A 21,987-nucleotide genomic window follows, 5' to 3' on the forward strand; every position below is an offset into this window, starting at 1 on the left:
TTCCAGCAGATATCTCGGAATAGTTCATGCAAAAAAAAGTTTCTGCTGAAAATGCCCTTTTTTTACATGTTCTTAAGGTTGAAGAGCTTTCCAGCAGATATCTCGGGATAGTTGATGCAAAAAAAGTTTCTGCTGAAAATGCCCTTTTTTTACATGTTCTTAAGGTTTTATCATTCTCCCACAGGAGATGACCAAATCCTCCTGCCTTCTGTGGAGGAAGGCCAAAGGCTGCAGCCGTTCAGATGGCTGCACTTTGCTCCTTAGGAATATGAAACTGTCTCTATCTTGAGAAAAGCTGCATTCAAAATGAGTAATCAGAAGAGCCAAAGTCCTGGTATTTTCCCATAACAATTACATACAGTGAAAACACAGCACATTGTTATGTATTACACACACAGAGCCTGATATTGTCATTGCTAATGTCACCTACAGCTTAACACTTTTTCCTCCATAAATCAAGACAGGTATTTTTTTTATCCCTTCAGAAAGAAGTCTAAAGGCTGTATTTCACAAAACAATGTCACAGTTGTCATACACTAACCAAATCCATTTAATAAAAAATAGAAGACTTTGTGGTCCACAAGCAAAAGTCCAATCCCAAGCCACATGTATCTCCCCATTTCTGACCATCTTAACAGTTTCAAAACCCAAGCAGGGCGAGTGTCCTGTCGCCTGACTTCTGATGTCCAGCCCATGCTTTCCCACTCTATTCCCAGTGTTCTTGCTAGCACTGAGGAACAAACACCTCTCAGATTTACCTGTTCCTGATACGGCCTCCAAGAGCAGAGAGATGACATCTGAAGGACACAGAACAGACTATTTGAGTTGGAAAGGAGCTGCAACAACCATCTGATCCAACTGCCTGACCATTGCAGGGCTGACCAAGTCAAAGCACGCTGCTAAAGACATTGTCCAAATGCCTCCCACACACTGGGAGTTGTGGTGCACTGACCTCCTTTCTAGAAGCCTGCTGCACTGTTTGACCGTTCTCCAGTAAAGAAATGCTCCCCAATGTCCAGTCTAAGCCTCCTCTGGTGTACCTTTGAACTATTCCCACACATCCTATCACTGGATACTAGGGAGAAGGGATCAGCACCTCCCTCTCCACTTCCCTTTCTCAGGAAGCTGCAGAGAGCAACAGGGTCGCCCCTCAGCCTCCTTTTCTCTGAACTAAAAAAACACAAAGTCCTCAGCTGCTCATTACAGGGCATTCCTTCCAGCCCTTTTACCAGGTTTCTTATCCTCTGGATCCATTCAAAGATGATTCTTAAACTGCGGGGCCCAGAACTGCATGCTGTACTCACGCATGCTGTACATGTTGAGGTGAGGCAGCCCCAACACTGAACACAGAGGGATCATCACCCTTTTTGATGGGCTGGTTTTGCTGCGTTTGATGCACCCCAGGATGGAATTTGACCTCTGGGCTGTCAGGGCACACTGCTGACCTCTGCAGCCCCAGATCCCTGCTGCTCTCCAGCCATTCCTCTCTCAATTTGTATTCATGCCCAGCATTCCTCAATCCCAGGTGCAGCATTCAGCTAAACTTCAACTCAACAAATTTCACGCCATTAATGACAGCCCAATGCTCCAATCTATCTACATCCCTCCTGTCCCTCCAGAGAGCTAACAGCACCTCCCACTGTGGTACTGCCAGTGAATTTGCTAATGGTACAGTCAAATCCTGCATTCAGATCAGAATAAATAAACTGAACAAGCCTAGAGCTGAACCCTGGGGAATGCTGCTGGTGAATGGCTGCCAGCCAGATGAAGCCCCATTCACTACAACCCTTTGAGCTCTGCCCTTCACCCAGCACAACACAAACCCCCACATCCCACAGCTGCTCAGCTTGTCCAGAAGGATCCTGGGAAGGCATCAGTATCAAATGTCTCACTAAAATCCAGAAAAATTACACATCCCCTGCCTTTCCTTCATCCATTAAGCAGGTGACCTTACCATATAAAGAGATCAAATTAGTTAAACTGGACTTTTCCTTGGGAAACCATGTTCACTGTACCTGATGACTGCATTATTCTTTAAATGCCTTTCAATACCACCCAGTATAATTTTCTCCATAGACTAACTTACCCTAACTAACTAATTAACTTTTTCTTCCAGAAACAGGTTAGACTAACAGGTCTGTAGTCCCCCAGGTTTTCCCTCTTGCCCTTTTTGTAAATTGAAATGGTAAAGCAAATTAAAGCCCACAGATCATAATCTGATCTCAGCATTGAATTTGTGAGGTGCAATCCCTATCAGAAGGAAGATCTAAGTGGCAGCACACAGGATTGGAGTCTCACTTTTTACCTAGCTCTGCTTCACTAGGGGTCTTTTATATCCATATTTTAAGCCCTGTTTCACTTTCTCAGTGCCACCTGCACCCACAGTGATACTGCATTTAAATTTCCAATCTGCAAGACAGGGCTTGAAAATCACCTTCCTCCATAGCGAGTGGGAGGTTTTTTCCTGCTGGAAATAAGAGGAATGTATCAAAATCAAAGTATAATCTAAATTTCTACTGAACAACACATTTTTTCCCCTTGGATTTGTCAGCTTTGGTTTGACTTTGCAATTAAAAGCTGATCTTGTAAAATGTAATTGTTAAAACATTTTTGTATTTAAAATCATAAAACACAGAATTGTTAAGATTGAAAAAAAAGGTCCAAGATCATCAAGTGCAACCTTTGACCTAATAACAGGCACAGAGGGACTGTGGTGACAAGAGAAGAAATAATAATAAAATAATTTCAAAATTGAAAGAGAGAAAATTTAGGTTAGGTATTAGAAGAAATTTTTTACCATGAGGATGGTGAGATACTGGACCAGGTTGATTAGGGAGCTTATAGATGCCCCAGCCCTGGAAGTGTTCAAAGCCAGGCTGGATAAGGCCTTGAGCAACCTGATCTAGTGGGAGGTGTTCCTGTCCATGAGAAGGGGCTGGGACCAGATGATCTTTAAGGTCTATTCCAACTCCACAACATTCTACGCTTCTAGGCTGAACATTCTGTGAGTCTATGTCAACTAAACCACAGCAGTAAGTCCAGCCTCCAGCCATTCCTTGAACACTTCCAGGAATAGTGACTCCATCACCTCTCTGGAGAGCCCATGCCAATGCCTGGCCACTCCCTCAGTGAAGAAATTCTTCCTGATGTCCCACCTGAACCTGCCCTGGCACAGCTTGAGTCCATCCCTCTCATATGGTCACTGGTTGCCTGGAGAAGAGGCTGACCCCACCTGACTACAGCCCCTTCCAGGTTCCATTCCTTTCCTACAGGATACCCCCAGGAAGCACCTATGTCATGGTCCTTGGTGGAGCTATGCAGGGGGAAATCTGGGGGTTCACAGGTAAACCTCTCATTTTGTTGTAGAAATCTGATCTTCAAGGAATGGCACAGGCAGAATTACCACACTTATATCAATTTTTGAGGCAGATTGTGACTATTCACTCAGCTTCAGCTCATGGTTTGAGTCAACACAATCATGTTCACTCCCAAGCCTGGCACACGCTGGGAGCAGCAACACTGGGGGGAAGCGAGAGCAACAGATCCAATGGACACAGGGGACATTGGGAGAGAAAGGAGGGGCCATTCTGCAGCTCTTACCTGCAGTGTGCCATCTCCTGCAGCTCTCACCCCTCATGGCCCTGCAAAGCACCTGCCTGGCAGTTCCTTCAAAATCTTCTAACTGGCAGAAACAGCACAGACCCAGCTTCCAAGCTGGGGAGTATAAACCTGTCAGCTGAACCAAACTGACACAGATCTAACACAGCAGCAGGACAGCTGAGGCTTTAAAAACAAAACAAAAAAAATCCCACCTGATATCACGTTTGTAAACTTTGACCACCATTTCTGCCTGTTCTAGCTCAACAACTTAATCAACCTTGCTAAGCTTGTGGTTTTTAATTCTAATCTTCAAAGCACTACATGAAGACTAAAAGACAGAACAGCTTATCTCAACACATTATATCTTTCTCAACACTCATCACTTTTTATTTTCTCAAACTAAAGTGGAAACCCCTTCAAACAGGATCAGCATTTGAAGTGAAACACGCTATGAAATATAGAAAGAAGTTTTCCCATAGAAAGAGAAATGCAATCAATTAAAATTCATTACTCTACGCATCTTCAAGATATTTGTTTCAACATCTAGACTGCATGGAAATCCTCCCTGTAGCAAAGTCACCTTTATGGATATCATTATTTTACTTTAGGAGATAAAGAACCCTTGCCCTACACAGGCTACTCGTCTGCATCATTCAAGTACGTGTATATGATTTTTGGGCTCCACTGACACCTCAAGCCTCAGAGAGTCTGGTGTTCATTTTGTTCAAAGTCAATGCCACTTGTCTGACAGTTCGTAAATTTTGTGTCTCGTTTCCTGGGCAGGATTCCTCCCTTGTTATCTTTCAGTACCCTGGAAAAGATTGCTTTCAAAATTGAGCTTGCCAAGTCAACCGCTTTCCTCCTGAGCAATCTCTACAATGTGTGCCTTCCCAGCCGAGGTGTTGTCATTCTTTCCTTCACTTAGGGCACCTTGAGAGTCAATGCAATGAAATAAAACCCTGGCAGCCCACTGGCAGTGATGATGGTAACTCACAGTGCAATGGAATTGCATAAGCATTCAGTGTACACACGAACAGCCATGCATTTAAACACACACCTCTGCCTATATGCCTACCAACAGCTGGGACTGTCACTGCCACTTGCAGACCTGGTATTACCAAATCTCACATGAAGTCAGATAAGTAGAAGAAGCATAGCAGAGACCAGGCGGTGAGTTAACTGTGTGGTATTTCTGTTGCCAAGTCAAAGATTTAAGATTTACATTGCAGGTTCTGGATCATCCAGAATACTGAGCAATGCTGAATGGGGCAAATGCAAGAGCTGGCACCTGCTGGTACTTTGTACACATTCAAGCCTACAAGCATATTCATAAAGTTAAATACCTGGTTTTGTGCTCTGTTAGGGAAGTACAAGTGTAAACAACAGTTTAAGGTTAGGATATTGCATACACAGCTTCACTGAAACCCAGATCTGAAGCCAAAGGAATTTCAAATTGTCTGCAGACTGAACAACACTACCTTAAGTGAGCAGTTAGCCTGTGGAAGGTACAAGAGACTGACAAAACCTGTAGGGAGCTATTAATTTACTCTTTCAGGGAACCTGACTATGCCCAAATGGCTCATCACACCAACAACTGTAGGTGGACAGGGATGAACAGGAGATTTACCCTGGGAGGGAACCAAACCCCACTCCAAGCAACAGGTAGGAATAAATACTGTAACAGAATACAGCAGCTCTGCAATTGTGTCCAAGATAGAGAACTAATCAGCCAGAATATACTATCTGGAATTGTATTTCCTTTCACTCTTAGGGCTCTCCCAAGAAGAAGCTAATACTGGACAGGAGACAAGGATTTGCAAGGAAACCTAATGCAAGAAGTCATTAAAAATCATCAAACATAGTTTTCTTGCCAGCAAATTAGATAGAACAGCAGAATACTTGTTCCTCACAAGTATATACAAGTATATACAAGTCCCAGCTTGTGAGGTATTTCATATTGAGGAGGGTCTCAACTGGCTCAACCATGTCCAAATTCAGGCTTCACCAGGCCTCCTGGAGATATTTATGGCAGAGCATCTTTGTACTTGCTGCATTCTTCACAGCACTAGGAGATGCTGGAGATCTTCTCACTTGGAAAGCAATTCTTCTAAATTGGAAAGAAGGCACAACACCTTCTCATCATGCTGTCATATTGGATTTTGAACTCTTTTTGACACTAGATTGTGTCAAAAAAGGAAATAAAAATAAAAACGCAAATTGACAGCTTCTGCAAAGCTTGGGAACTTTGTTTGAACTCAATTAATCTGGTTTAGAAACTATTCTCTAACACCATCTGACATGCAGCAAAGAACAGAGGTTCTCAAAAGGAAAGCGGCTGCTGCTAAAGCTGGCCTTTGCTCCTCTTTCTTAGAGGCACAAAAGAGAATGGGGGGGGGGGGGGGGGGGGGGGAAGAAGAAATAATACATCCAGAAATTATTAGGAGTATGAGGGACCACTGAAGTCAAGGATTCTAAGAAACGAACATTGTGTTTCCCCAGTCTCCTTTTCTATAGGAATAGAGATACGTGTATATACACATGATAAATACAAACACATAATGAAGAGAGTAAGCTGTCAGCTGTCTTCTACAAATTTCTGCTCAATGTTTGCTTGACTACAAGTAAGGCTGTAAAGTAGCTTGACATTTGTCCAGATGTGATACCAAATTGGTTTAAAAACATTGGTTTTGTCACAATTAGCTCTGCCACAGACCTCCCACAGAACAACGAGGCAGAGAGAATGCTTGGACTTCTCTCTGCTCAGAATGACTCATCTTCATGAGCATGTTTTTCTGTATCCTTGTACTACTAAATGTATTTCTGCTAATGTACATCTAATGATGTGCCCCAAAGATGTTAAAGGAGGTGGTTCAGCAGGAGGAGGCAGCTCCAAGGCCTTTGCTGATTTCTTTGCCCACATGCACTAGGTAAGAGGAGAAAAACTACACCCTCCTATACATGCTTTATCCTCTCAAACCCAGACACTGTCATAGCTCTCCCATGCCTGGAGAGACTTATTGGCTGGGATATCTGAAATCAAAGACTCCCTGCTAAAGAATCTGGCCATCTTCTTCTGTCATTCCCAATAAGATCTACTGGCCTCCTCAGGCTTTGCTGGCATGCCACCTCCTGTTTACCTTGGCAATAAATACTTCTATAATTACAGAGATTTCCCATTTGTGATCAGACAATAAATATTATTCATCATGTGTTTGCTAAGGCAAGGGGCAGAGAAGCACTGATCAACCAGTGCATGTTAATGCCTGTGAGGATACTTCAAGTCCAAGGGCTTGCCAGACTGACGTCAAGGGGCATGGCTAACATCTGTCAGGAGAATCTCAATTTTTCTATTCCTTCAAATTTGTAACAGAGCTAGACAACAGCAAAATTACTCAAACTTAGCAAGACTTTATTACTCAAAGCACTTTGGAGAACACACTTTATACCTATGGAAATCCTCATAACATGCTTGCAGCCTATTTTCTATATATAGGCTTGAATACTGCAACTTCTGCAGGCATGCTACCAAAAAAAGAGGTCAGTAACTGTTAAACAGAATTTCATTTGCTGTCATTTATCGTATCAGGCTGCTTTTCAAAAACCAATATGAAATCAAGCTTGTTGAAATTCATCCATATGACAAATGCCTATTTCGTGTCTCTGCTTCAATTTTATAGTGACTGGTCTGCCCTTATTAGATTTAGTACCTGCTGAAGTAAAAAGAAAGAAATTCAAAATGGCAAAGAAATCTAAATCTGTGCCACAGACATGTCCAGAAACACTAACTGAAGGGCTGCCTAAACTCCAAAACCCAGGACAACCCAAGTATCTTCCACTTGCACATTATGAAAACTAAAAAATACTGTGAAGCTCTCTTCTGTCCTTCAGAAAGTTTCTATTAAACTATAAAGCAATAGATACAGTTATTAGGCAAAATTAACAAAAAAAAAAATCCAAAATCAATTCTCCATATACTAGAAGCATTATTCAGTTGATATGAAGGAATTGCATAGATTTAACCTCAAACAGAATTTCAAACAGGTCTGTAACAACAGAAAGACATGATGAGACTGAGGTTGTAAAGACACCTTGCATCTTCAAAAACCACTACAAACAGCACCAACACACTTTCAGAAAAGGCAAGCTTAAATTATTAAATTACTAGGAGCGTAATATGTGCTTGGACTATGAAAAATACTTTCAGAACACCACATTTCTTTGATAATTCCACTGGCATAACTAGTTTATAAATTCATGATATGGAGTAGATGACTCACTCTTAGCCTCCCTTTAGTGTCCTCATACTGTTAACTCTTAGGGCCATGATCAGATGAGAGCAGCTTCCATAATTATGACAGGCAGCATGAAGAGCAGGGGGTGGTGTTTAAATTAAACTTTAGCTACAATTTACCAGTCATATCAGGAGCTGGTATAAAATCGCAGCACTCTATTAAGGCTGTAGTTCCACATAATTATTTTTACTGACTGTACAGTGATTTAAGAGAGCTAACTCTCCCTCCCAGCTGTGGTCTCCTCACAGCAGAATCCACTTCCACCTTACTTAAGCTGACTCAGTTATTCACAATGCCATGCTCTAAACTAGAGCTGTGAAATCATGCTGATAAAATAATGTAAACATAAATAAATGAATCTTTAATGAAGCTATGGCAACTTCTCCAGTTTTGAATCTAACCCTCTGCTGTTCATGAGCTGTAACTATTTGTTTATTTTGGGAATGTATTTGTGTTTCAGTCATTTGTGTCTAAACACTGACTGCAGGGAGACAGTGGCATTGAAACAGACCATCACATCCATCAGCTGCCTACCGGGTGCAAACTTTTTGGCTTATTTTGGTCAGTGCTACAGTCTAATATATGTATCACACTTCCCCCTTAGCATGAATGAAAGGTGAGGATGAACTCACATGTCTGCAGATAGTTTTAAACATACTGGAAATAGCAGAGTTATCACATCAAATTTTTGTGAACTTTATCCAAACAATAATGAAACTGTAAGGTCCACCGAGGTGAACAGCATTTATATTTTTTTCAGTTTTAAATATTGTCACTCTGCCCTCAGCCTTGGCTACAGCACAGTTGAGGCCTGCACTCCTCCTTTGGGAGCCTTGGAGAGAGATGCTTTGGGGCTTTTTTGGGGGCTGAGACTCTACCATGTGGCCTCCAGCTGAGCTGCAGCATCAATCCTGGAGTGACAGCAGAGCTCACGCATTCAGCTCATGCCTTTAAATGAGCACAAATAATTCACAGGCCAGTGGGTGACTATGACAGATGGCAACCTTTGAGTGATGAAGGCCAAGTTCTTTGCTGAAGTGAACAGGGACAGCATGGCAGGACAGCCAGGGAAGCAGGGAGCCCAACCTACCCAAAGTCACAGAGCAATTCCTGTATATTAACACCTACTCATTTTCATTTCATCAGAACCTTACAGCCTCTCCCTGTTTCCACTCCCTTTACTTCTAATTTTCTCTCCTTCAGTACTCTTACCTTGCCTTTTTCCAGTCTTTTCCATTAGACACATCTCATCCCTTCATGTATCACTTCATGGCATGCACTGACCTCCTCCTCTCATTTTCTGAGCCAAATATCCTTGTCTGACTTAGAGATGTTTCCACATTTAAACTCTACAGTTATGAAAGAGTCAGTGGCAAAGGGTGGGAGGTTTGTGGAGTCAGCACACAGACACACAGTGCAGAGTTTCAATCTGTGGTAACAGGTTTTTAGATGGAGCATCGAGAAGACTGTTTAAACTGCTTCTGCTAGTTTAAATAAAATGAAAGGCCACAACTCTGAGCTTGACTCATTACTGGGCACAGTCTGAGCTTCTTTAGGCAAACTGAGGTACACAAGCAATTCCAGCTGTAACTGCTGTAGGCACTGATATGCTTAGAAATTAATCAAAGTAGGTACTGCAGAATACTTTCAAGTGATTTCAAGAGTTCAATTTCTATATAGACACTTTTACCTCAGAACAAATGTCCTCATAGGGGATTATACCTATATAATTAATTTAAAGTAGCTTATTTGAGGATAAGTCCAGGAACAAACAGATCCTGGGATTTAGCTGATCACACAGTGAAAACTTTCCAATCCAATTCACTTTCTCTACAGCTTTGTTCATTTTGTTTCAAGTTCATTTCAAGTCTTTACTGGCTACTTAGGTCACTTCCACTACAACCTGTGATCTTACAGAAGAAACCAGAAAAGGAAAAGTAGCCAGTGCATTGAGGAGAAACAGGGATAGGGATAGGCAGGGCTATAGAGCACAGCATTCCACCTCCAGCAATCAGCCAAAACAGTCTGTGGGTTGAAACCAGAGGGAGATCTCTCATGACACCAGAGAGGAGCTGATGTACAAAGCTGTAACACAGTGGACTCAACACCAAGCAAGCAGGAGAAAGGGTGTGCTTCAGGACAGTATTAATCTCTCTTTTTTCCAAGTTGACCTGGGCTTAACTGAAGGAGACAGGATTGAAGTTTGTTTCAAATCTCTTTAAACAGATGAAAGTATTTGAATTGAAAAGACAGTGCATCAGGGCTTTCATGTGGCTCCTATACCTCACTGTGAGACTACACCCAACAGCCAAGAAATAAAAAGCGAGGTTCTGCCTCCTCACTATCTTGCTCCCTCTTCTCTGTGTCTGGTGAAGTCCTGGTCAAACTGAGGGGGAGAAGAACTTATCTGCTGCTGTAACAGAAGAAAAACATCACATCTCCTGCTTAGAAAACCCTATTAATTTGAACACCACTGAGAAGTTCAAACTGCCAATAAGTGCCATTTTCTTTTAAAGAAGATGGGCTTCGTTGTGAAGAAAGGAAGAGTTAGTTGCACTGCTAACCACCTTGCATGAGTTGTTTTTCCACCTGATCTGTTTCCACCATAGAGTGTGATTTGTACAAACTTCTCTGTTCAGAGCACAGAGCTTTTTTTCCTTCCCTCTTCCTGAACTCTAGGAAAGACTCCCTGTGGTAATCTCCCAAGGTTACACTGGCACAGCTCCAGAGGGCAAACAAATGCTGATCCAAAGCATTCTCTCACAGACCTCTTGCCACACATCCATTCATGAGGAGTTCAGCAGAAAAAAAAAAACAAAAATCAGTGGTAACACTGACAATGTGGTACAATTCACCACAGAAGACACACAAGATGTGTAAAAAGCAGAGGTAAAAGATTTTTTTTCTGAAACAGATTTTCTGTGTACTGCAATCCCACTGAACTGCCTTTGGTAACAATTGCAATGCTTGAAAAACCATCATGTCAGAAATCCTAGCAGTTTCCACATGTATTACACCCACTAGTATCACCTTTATGACCTTTTTTTGGGGGGGTCTCCAAGGAGTTTAGCTTGTAGCTATACTACTCTGTGTATTAGTGGCTGCAAACCCAGCTCAGACCCAAGTGCTCCTTTTAGTACACTCCACATTGTATCTTTGCAGCCAAATATTTTCAGAAGAGCCCTTTACTCAAATTTTCAGAGGAGCTCTGGTGCACCACTTAAGCAGCTGAAGAGGGAAGAGCTGTTAGAAATGTGCTTGGAGCTCTGCTGCTCATGAGATGACACCAAAGGTCAGACTTTTTCAGTACCAAAGCGACCTACATCATCCTAAGCACATAGAAAACAGAGCCATGCATTTAAGAAATCAGGCACTGGGCTGGTAACTTCTGCCTAATTCTTCTGTAGCCATCAAATACACCCTAAAACAGTAAGCAAATATTCAGTACCATCTCTGACTACATGAAGTTGTTCCTGTTTTTAGTCTCTTGACCCACTCTGAGCCAATCTTGTCACCATTGCTTTCAGAAGCCTGATTTTATCTTTTTATCACTGCTGCTACAAGACAGCTGACTGCAATGAACATGTCTGTAATGAAATCAGCTGACCCAGAAAAGAAGTGCTAACACCAGTCTAGATTAAAAAAACAAGTACAAGTAGATGTTCTCTCTGACTGCAGGCAGTCCGTGCTAAAATGTTGGAGCAATACAGGCACTGTAAAACAAAGTCCCCTGAATCTGCCCATATGCCAGATTGCTAAACTTCCCTAAATTTTTCACAGGTTTAATCATGTGGGTGACCTACTTAAAACAGTGTAATTAAAATAAGCAAGATTGTAATTATCTTTCCTATAACAAGGTATAAAGTTTTCTATTATTTTATCTACAAAACGCAAAAGCTTTCTTAGAAGTATTGTTCAGACAAAGCAACTTACTTTCACAGGATCTAGTTTTAGACTCTTTTTTAAAATGTGGGTATTCATCCACTGATACAAAACTTGCTTAATAATACATGCCTGCTCTACTTATTTTTTTCATTTACCTTACAGTTTTCTCTAATATGAGTAAAGCTCCTTCATGAAAGGACAGCTTTTTTATGTGCCAAGCCCAGGACTTACCAGACTCCAAAAACAAGTGTAGCAGCACATGTCTTCATCTAGGCTTCTATTAACCAGATGTTTTTTATCTTCTCTGATTCAAAAGGGTAATGCAAAGTAAAATAGTGCTCTCACACACAGAAGACTTCAAATCCATCTCAACTGGTTTTCCCTGCTTATCAGGCTCCAAAGCTTTCTCCTAGCCTCTCAATAAATCCCTCCTATTCACAGTGTCTCCCAAAGATCATAATAAAATCAAATATTTATCTTGCATTCCCAAATGGAGTGTGCACACACAAAGATGGAATCAGGAAATCACAAAGCAGAGAGGACTGGACACCACAAGAGCCATACAAAATCACCCAAAGCCATTAAATTTAAGAGCTTTCAGCTGCTGTCAAGCATGTCTAGACTAGCTGAGGAAGAAAGAAGTTCCACTTAAAAGAAGACCATATGAAATGGCTCTAATTCCTCCAGGTAAAAGGGGGTTTTACTAACATACTACAGTACCAATATAGTTCACACTGCCAACAGCAGACATCCAGCAGCAGCACCAGTGAATATTTTAAATTACATCTGTCCTGCTGTTCACAGCTAGGTCTGCTCTGGGAGCAGGAACCCAACTTCTCTCCAGCGTGCTCCCTTCCTGCAGTGCTTGTTCACGCTGACTGCAGACACTGGGATCTCGGCAGTGCCACAGGAAGACGAAGCTCACCTCCATCTCCCATGTGAGAGATAAGATGTGCAGGGCTTAAAACTGCTATGTAGGTTTGAATAAGCAGCTTCCCACAGAGGGTCTGGGATACTGTTTGTAGTCCAATCCAAACCTCTTGAGCACAAGGCCAGAATTCTCCTTTACTGCAGAGCTGACACTCCAATCTGAGAGTTCGTATTTCATAGTAAAAAAGTAATGAAAGGAGCTCTCATATTTCCTGGTTAACATTTCAGCCTTCTAAAGGGTAATAAACCACTATCTCCCTACAACAACAGATAAGCCAGACAAATAAAATGTCAAACTACTTTAGAAATAAGCTAGTCAAGATAATAGAATGAATCTCTTGAGTAGCCATTAATAGCATTCGGCAAAGATGATTCCAGAGGACATATGATATCTAATACAAAAGGATGTGCTATTTTTGTATCTCCCCTTTAAAATTAATTCAGTGCTGACAGGAAGATACCTGCTTAATATCTAAAACCTTCCCCACATCCTTAGGAGGAATGATACCACTAACAGTTCCATGAAAAAACCAAAGCAGAGGCTGCATGGTCAGACAGAGGGAGCCCTGTGCTGAGACTCAAGGCCAGGGATTCTTATCCCAGTTCTCCTACCAGCCAAGTGACCATGGGAGCAAACTGCTTTCCCCGTCCCATATCTGCAATGTGAGATTATCACACACTTCACAAAACATTGAGAGGTATCAGCACAGAGCGTGCTGCAAGAGCTGTGTTTTTATTACCATCAAATTCCCTAGCTGCACAACTAACATAAAGGGAATAAAAACTCCATATCAACCAAATAAGCAGCTAAGTTGTGAGTAAAACAGCAATATGGGAAACAGACATATTTATTTGATTGCATTGCTTCCTGCGAAACAAAGACGACAGTAAGAGCCTCTATTAACAATTACTCAGTGTCACAAAACAGGAATATATCAGCTAGACCTAACTTTTCCTATTGTGCTCTCTGAATGACTTGCCATTATCACTGTAATACAGCATGAAAAATACCACACTCTTCAGCCTCTATTTTTTGATTAACCAGGTGCTCTGGGAATTTCTGTCTATCCCCATTTGTAATTACTAGTTGTTATTGACATTTTCAATGAGACTTGCTGGCAATTAAATCTATTTGGAAATAAAAAAAACCACTTTTTTTCTTCCATAGAAATGACTTACTTATATTTAAAAATAAACCAGACCTGTTAGGTTAAAAATCTAATTCTGATCCTTCCTTCTGCCTAGTTCTGATTAAGTTTTCCTCATTTTCTAGTGGCTCTGAAGAGAATTGGAGAAATTCACCATTTCTCATAAGGCAAGTGGGAACTTTGGAGAAGTTTGCAGTATGATAATGAAAGCCCTTGCAGCAGGTCTTTCATAATGCCAGTTATTCTCAGGGTACCCAGCCCTCTGAGCTGGAAGGCAGAGATGGGGAGCAGAATGAAGCCCTCATAATTCAGGAGAACCAGTCAGTGACCTGCTACACATCTAAACATACACAGGGCTATAGGCCCTGATTGGATCCACCCAAGGGCACTGGGGGAGCTGCTGGAAGAGTTTGCCAAGCCACTTCCAAACATTTGTCAGCTGATGAACCAGGGAGCTCCTGGCTGACTGAAGCCAGAACTGTAATGCCCACCTAGAGAAGGGTCAGAGGAAGGATTTGGGGAAGGACAGACCTGTCAGCCTGGCCTGGGTGCCAGATAAGGTCATGGAGCAGACTGTCTTGAGTACCAGCATGTGGCACTGGACAACCAGGGGATCAGGCCCAGCCAGGATGGGCTTCTGAAAAGCAGCTGGTAGGCTGCTTGACCAACCTGATCTCCTTCTATGACAAAGTGATCTGTTTAGTGGATGATGGAAAGGCTGTGGATGTGTCTACATGGACTTTAATAAAGCCTTTGAGACTGTTTCCCACAGCATTGTCCTGGAGAAGCTGTCTGCTCATGGCTTTGGGTGGGTGCATTGCTCACTGGGTAAAAACCTGACTGGATGGCTGGGCCAGAGGTGGTGGTGAGCAGTACATAACAAATGACAGGATGAGAGGAAATGACCTAAAGCTGCCCCAGGACAGGTTTAGACTAGATCTTAGGAAAAACTTCTTCACTTAAAGGGTGATCAGGCAGTAGAATAGGCTGCCTAGGAAAGTGCTGCAATCATCATCCCTGGAAGTCTCAAAAAATGTATGGATGAGGCACCCCAAGTGACATGGTTTAGTGGCTAACACGGTGGTGCCAGGTTAATGGTTGGACTGATGATGGTGATGGTCTTTTCCAACCTTAACAATTCTAAGAGTCTGAATGCTGGGGGATGCAATGAGCAAAGCCCCAGCTATTAGGCTGAGGAAGGCATTTTTGATGACTGTCTTGCATAATGCAGTTCTCCCCTTGCTTGAAGTGCACACAGATAAGCATCAAGAAACTCTTGATTTGAAAATGCCTTCCCTGGTCCCAGATTCCTGATCCTTTGCGTTCACAATTTGGCTAAAAATCAGAGTTTCACCTTCAGGACTTCCACTGCCATTTAGAGCTAGAAAAGGGCTTCTCAGAGTGAGATTTTTTTCACTTCTTATTGATTACTGCTGTCAAAGGAGCCTGTAGGTTTTCTCCATCCTGTCAACCCTAAGGTGTTTAGTATGGCAAACCAGCCTCCTTGTCAGCAGTGAGGCAAGAAGCAGGAAGAGCTAAAGAAAAACAAACGCTGGTGGGGAAAGCAAAGCATTATTCCTCTCCACAACAACTCCATTCCTAACATCAGGCATGCAGGTAGAAAGCCTTTTCATGGCACAAAGATCCTTTTAAATCCCTCAGAATCTACAACCTGACAGCTTTTGGTCTAGACTCCTTGTCTGTGTGCAACTACTACTACACTGACACAGGCAGCCTTCCCCCCCTCTTCGTGTCAGAAAAGGAACACCACACAGTGTGCCACTTCTCCACAAGGTCATCTCCTTGTCTGTACAGCACAAGTGACTATTCTGGTTAAATCTCACCTCCCAGTGACAGCACACTTGAGATAACAATTCACACTACCTGATTTCCATGGCGAAATACTACCTGGGAGACTCACACTTTTGTATGAAGTACAAACACTTACTACATGCATAATCAAACACATTGACTGCCAGCCCAAACAGATGCCCCCAGAACTCATTCACCACGTTTAAAAAGCCCTACACCAGAATTAAGTGTTTCTCCTTAGCCTGTAAAGACCAACTTAAAGACTCAATATAAGAAATTTCTGCAGAGGAACAGATTTTGCTGGATTTCCCAAAAAGCCCTACACCAGAAATAAGTGTTTCTCCTTAGCCTGTAAAGACGAACTTAAAGACTCAATGTAAGAAATTTCTGCAGAGGAACAGATTTTGCTGGATTTTTTTATTTCCTGCACATTTTATACAGCAGTGCTGTGCACAATGCTGTAAGGATGAGCAAGTAAACATGGTCTTAAGAAATGTATCCTCCAAATCATACAGTCATCCTGTGTGAATATTTACAGTAATAAAGAAAACAAAGAAGTCTCCCACTCTTCTTCAAACCTTGCCTGGAAGCTCTGCAGAGTTAAATATATAACAACACAAAATCAACAAAATCACTAACAATACATAAAACTGGGTCAGTCCAACTGCTGAAGGTTTATGCTTGCTGCATCTCCTTGGCCTAAATCTGTAAATCAGCTTGAGAGCTGAAAACAAAGTTGTTCAAGTTTTGACACAGTAATTCAGTGAATAAAACAAATAAAACAAAAAACCCCTAGTCCAATTAAAGACTATATTAGTGGGTAAATTATGGCCACACTACCAACAGCTACACTACCTGCCCCATTTAACTGCAAATCTACATGGATAGAAAGGCCCTTTTGAGGGACGTGTGTAACAACAGGTACTTTAGTTTGCACAGACAAAATGAAGGGAGAAAAAGTAACAAGAAGAGTTCTTTTCTAGCATAAATCACTGAGATTTTATTCATTCAATTCGATTGACACAGGGTAAGGTTAACAATATAGAAGAGACCTTAATTCCACTAGTAACTTAACATAGAGGTTACAGATTTGAAGATACACATCAGCCACAAAGAAAATACATTTTAAAAAAAAAAGGTGGGGGGGGGGGGGGGGGACGGGACACACCCCACACAACCAAAACAAACACCATAAAACCAAAGCAATCCAAGACCTAGAGACCTAAGAGCAGGAAGAGAAGAATTACTGAAAATCAAGCAATGCAAAAATTCCTAAGAGACACCACCCTTTTTAGGGTGTAAGATTAACCAAGTCAAAAGCTGATATCAATTAACACCAGTGGACTTCAATTCCACTTCACACTATGGGCCTTGATCAAACTCTCAATTTACCTGTGCTGTAGAGGTCCACAAACCTACATGGACTTAAATAATCACCTGCAATTCCCAGTGAAAAGGGACACCATGTAATGGTGATTGTTTCTTTGTCTTCAGTAGCTTGCAAACAGTGAGTACTTGCTATTTGCTATCACTTGTATTTTCTTTTAAACTGCAAGCCAGAAATTATTTTTCTTTCTAGATTTCTGACAAAATCTGAATTTCTTCAGATTGGGACTGGTCACTCTGTTGCCTGCAACTGGTTAAAGGAAACCAAAATAGGAAGTATTTAAATAAAATAAAGGGAAAAGACTGAGACTCTATTGAAAAGCTTCACCACTTCAGATGTATCCACTTGGAAGTTATTACAGTGTTTTATTTCCAGCTTTAGTCTTCCAGAAGATTCAGAAATATTTTCCCTACAGGGCTTTAGAAGGGACTGAACATAAACACCAATGCATCATCATCTTCCTTTCTGTCTACTTCAGGAGCTGCACTCTGTGAGATTATCCCAAATATATCTCAGTCTCTCAGCCATTTGTTGCTGGGTGATCAACTATATAGGTACAGCAACTCTGTCAGGTGCTGCAGCACCTCTTTTTTTAATCTGTTTATCTGTCCTTTCCTTCCCACAGTGTGTTCTTCTACACCTTCACTGTTTTTATAACATGATTTCAAGGACTGGACTGGGGTTTTTTTTCTATTCAAAATACATATGCTGTGCAAAAAAAAAAAAAGGCAGATTTGTGGGGAAAAAAGAAGATTGACAGATTTTGTGCATAACTTTGTTTTTTATTATTTCAAATTTTTTTTCTTAGACAAAACTCTCATATCAGCATTTGTCATAAACCAAACAAAAAAAGTAGTGATCTGAGTATGAAGGAATACAGTTGTGCTCAGTATTCAGATAAACAACAGCCACATCATATGAAGTTAGTTTGCCAGTGAGAAAAAACAGAGGATCCTGGGCTAATCATTCGATTCCCACTTCAGTCCCCTCACACAAAGGGCTCAGTACAATGTCTTTCCAGGCCACCACACCCCAGGGGAAAGAAGGAAACACAACCCACATCAGCAGTGAGCAACACCTCCTGATACCAGTCTGATCCATTATATTAACTGTACTTTCTTCAGCTTGTCATTTCTACTCTCTACAAAGCCATCCACTGAGGCCTGCAGTTGAAATGTAATTATCTACTCAGAACTTATTTCAAATCAATAAATAGATCACAACTGCTCACATACCTGCTGGAGGAACAGGAGCTCAGAGCACTTGATGTGATCCCAGTTGACAAGGTGGCCTTTCTGCAACCAGCACACTGGGGACCTGCAAAACAAGAGCCTGTGTGTCAGAAGTTTCACATCTTTTAAAAATACAAGGAAATCAATTGTTTCTAACCGTGCCTTTGAGAAGGGCAAAAGAGGCCCCCTCATTAACTATGCTAAACCCACTGGATTGAAGCCTAATAGAGAAAAGCCTGGCAAGGTGTGACTCTAAAAGGTGTGGTGCCTGAAACCACAGCTTGGCTTCTGAAGTTGTCACAATGACAACACCCACCAATGGCAGCAGGAGCACAGCAAGGGGGAGACATCACATTCTAAAGCTGGTGGGATCATGTTCTTCGCTCTCAATGGGATTTAAGCTCCTTTCTCCCATGGGCACATCTGAACATCACACACAGCATGTTTCCACTTAGCCCTATCTTCAAGCACTTTATAGAACACGGCAGCATCATCAGCTTCTTTGCATAATCTGAATCCTATTAAACACTGGATCAGATATGAGCACTTCATCCCATTAAACACTGGATCAGATATGAGCACTTCATGGACTGGAGACTCAAAAAACCCCTGTACATAAATTCTACACACCCAGAATATATAATGTATAAATCTGGGGTGGGGGGAGGGGGGCAGGAGGTTCATTGAAAAACAAAATACAAGAAACTGAAAAGAAAAATTTTAAATCAGCTTTCTAAAATCAAAATATTTTTATAAAACACAGCAGTAGAATCTCTGTCTTGTGTACTGTTTTTGTTTTTAAGGAAGTTATCCTTCTGATCTTCTTTTGTATAACCACAGAAACTAATTTTTCATTTATGTCTTCAAAAGAAAGCAGAGCTCTCCCCAAAATCTCATGCATACCGAAATTGAAAAGATTTTATTAAGCTTAAATAAGAAAAAAAAAATTAAAATAACCCCATTAGTAGAACAACAAAAGGCATCATTAGTGGGACTATACTTTACAAAAGAATTAAGTAACTGTACACAGCACTGGACAAGACAAGGCAGATGTAAAATTAAACCTCCATCTCAGATCAGGTCACATGATGCTCTGTACCAAAATTTAACTTCACAGAATCTCAGGCTGGTTGAGGCTGGAAGGGAGCCCTGGAGGACACCTGATCCAACTGTCCGGTTCAAGCAGAGGCACGCAGAGCAGGCTGCCCAGAATTGTATCAGACAGCTTTCAAAGTTCTCCAACCACAAGACTGCACAACCTCTCTGGACAGCCTGGGCAAGTGCTAAGCCACCCTCACAGCAAGAGTATTTTCCAGATGTTCAGACAGAACTTCCTCTGCTTCAGTCTGTGCTTCTGTTCCTGTCACTGGGCACCACTGAAAAGAGCCTCACTCTTATCTTCTTTGTACCCTCCCTTCAGCTATTTATATATATTGATAAGATTCCCCCTGAGTCTTCTCTAAAAGCTGAATAGTCCCAGCTCTCTCATCTGAGCCCTTCTCCATTACTCATCTCTGTGGCACTTCACATAAGACTCACATACAAATGCACACTGCTTCCCACTGCACATGGAGTCTCATCACAGCCCACAGGACACTTGGCAAGTGCAGATGTTAGATCCCCTCCTAATGCAAAGTGCCTGGGAATCAACACCCCAATAACTTGCTACCAGCAGGTTTCAGTAAAAAGGTGACATGGTCACAGTTCCCTTGTTCCAGGAGCCCAGAGACCTTGAGAAGAAATGATTTACCAGGTGCTGTGGCTCTATTCATGCTCCTCAGCCCCCACCATCCCAATTAGGGACTGGCTGAAAGGCTTTGAAGGGAAGACTTTTAAGTGAAGAATGTCATAAGCAGAGTAATAAGTATTTTTATGCCAATGCAATGACTTCCATAGTTATTAAGGCAGAATTAGTATACTTGGAGTAACAGAAACCACCAGGAATGGACAATTAAGAGTACAGATTAATCCTCAAAGACAAGATGCTTGAAGACCTAATAGCTTGACTGAAATCAGTGAGATCAGAGAGAGATCTAACTCTTTCAAAAGGCCTGCAAGGCATTTGATGCTTCTTTTACCAGTAGGCTTTCCCTGCCTTTGGTTGAAACTTATCCAAAAAGGTGAACTTCAAAGACCTGTTTCAAGTGAAGAGGATGACACTGCAGGATGCCCTTTATTCAACCAGACGGACTCCACAGGAACAAACACAGATGTTCAGCACTCCTGTCTTCTACTTCATGACTTAAAAAAAACCCCTACATGGTCTAATTACTGAATAAATGAAACAGATTAATTAGATTAGACAATCAAAAGAAATAAGGCCATTCCTTTCCATTTAAGCACACAGTACAGGAGACGTACCAAGAAGGGAAAAAAAATCTATTGCATAAATTAAACAAGTCAAGTACAGCACTAGAAGATCTTTCAGGAAAGAAGTAATTCTAGATGGGAAAGGAGACTATGAACTACTGATTGCATCAATGTGTCCCTACCCACTTCTAAACAATTCTGCTGCCTAGAGCAGCATTACTGTGTCAGGCACAGAGCCTGAAGTGCCATGCAAGGTACAAAATCTGCCCTCCTTCATAATGTCTTTTATCCAAATTACATCCATACCACAGGAACAGATTATTCACAACTGGGAAAATGCATCCAAAGTCTATTTCCCAGCAGCTTTTAAGAGAGGACTTCATAGAAGTGAGGCATGAATGGAAATCATCTTGGGGGAGTGCTATATAGTAAAAAGGACCTCATCAGGTCAAAAGTGTCTTTATTTTTGTTTCCAGCTTATTAGAAAGAAGAGAATCCTGTATTTGTTCCAGTTTCAAATACCAAAAGCAACAAAATCAACAAAAGTTTTAGTAAACTTATAGGTGGAGGAATTGTTTCTACAATGTTTCTGCTTTGTTTCCAACCAAGAAAGTGCTTGTATGTCTTCTGTACACTTGATCTGCCTTGATCTATAACATCAGAGAGAGAATTTGCTGGACCTAATGAACTGTCTTAGAGATCACCACGACTTTAAGTCTTTTGCTATAAATCCTTCTGTGTTTTAGCACAGTGATCTACTTATAAAAATACAACTGACCAGACACATAGCCCAGAAATCAGTTCTCAACTTTTGCCTGAAGCCAAGGAAATGCTCTTTTACCCACCTAATGAAACATATCTATGGGCAACAATGCTACAATCTAAAACTTAATTATAAAATTATGATAAATACAATTAATAGAATAGACACCATTATTAAAATCTAAGATAGATTCTATCCCTTTTCATTAATCTTTTTGTTTTATGAACTTAATTTTTTCATGTCTGCCAGAAAACTAGATAACAAGGAATGTCAGCATCCATTTTGTTGAAAGTGAAAACCATGTTTTTGACCCCATCAAAACACTGACCACAAAGTTCTTCTTTTAACTTTTTCATTTAACTTTCAAAGGATAAAAAACTCGAGGTCTCTTTGTTGTCATAATCCGGAAGCTCTGCTAGCCCAAGACTGTGGCTGTTGATTTTTCACTGAGGTTAATTCACATTATCGCACAAAACAAGCTCAAAGCCAGTGCAACTTGAGGTTTACCTGACATCAATCACACTGTGACTTTTCAAACTCTTGCTACAGAAACTCCCTTCAACAAAAAAATTAAGCTTCTGAGCTTGTGATTATGTATTCAGCCTAACTAGTCCCAGTTAAAGCAAAA

General features: G+C 41.3%; 1 protein-coding gene across 5 annotated transcripts in view; it reads right to left on the reverse strand.

The window, feature by feature from the left end:
* TSPAN4 (tetraspanin 4) overlaps positions 1-21,987 on the reverse strand; it is a 421,577-nt gene that overhangs the window by 251,764 nt on the left and 147,826 nt on the right. For all 5 annotated transcript variants that reach the window (XM_039728455.1, XM_039728451.1, XM_039728452.1 and 2 more), the window contains one exon: positions 18,290-18,371. Coding sequence is in view for 1 of the 5 variants with exons in the window: in XM_039728450.1 (XP_039584384.1) it covers positions 18,290-18,371 (82 nt within the window). In the remaining 4 variants the exon portion in view is untranslated. The remainder of the gene's footprint in view (positions 1-18,289; positions 18,372-21,987) is intronic.

This window comes from Passer montanus, unplaced genomic scaffold (genome assembly GCF_014805655.1).
Source record: "Passer montanus isolate IOZ18808 unplaced genomic scaffold, ASM1480565v1 scaffold65, whole genome shotgun sequence".
NCBI lineage: Eukaryota > Metazoa > Chordata > Aves > Passeriformes > Passeridae > Passer > Passer montanus.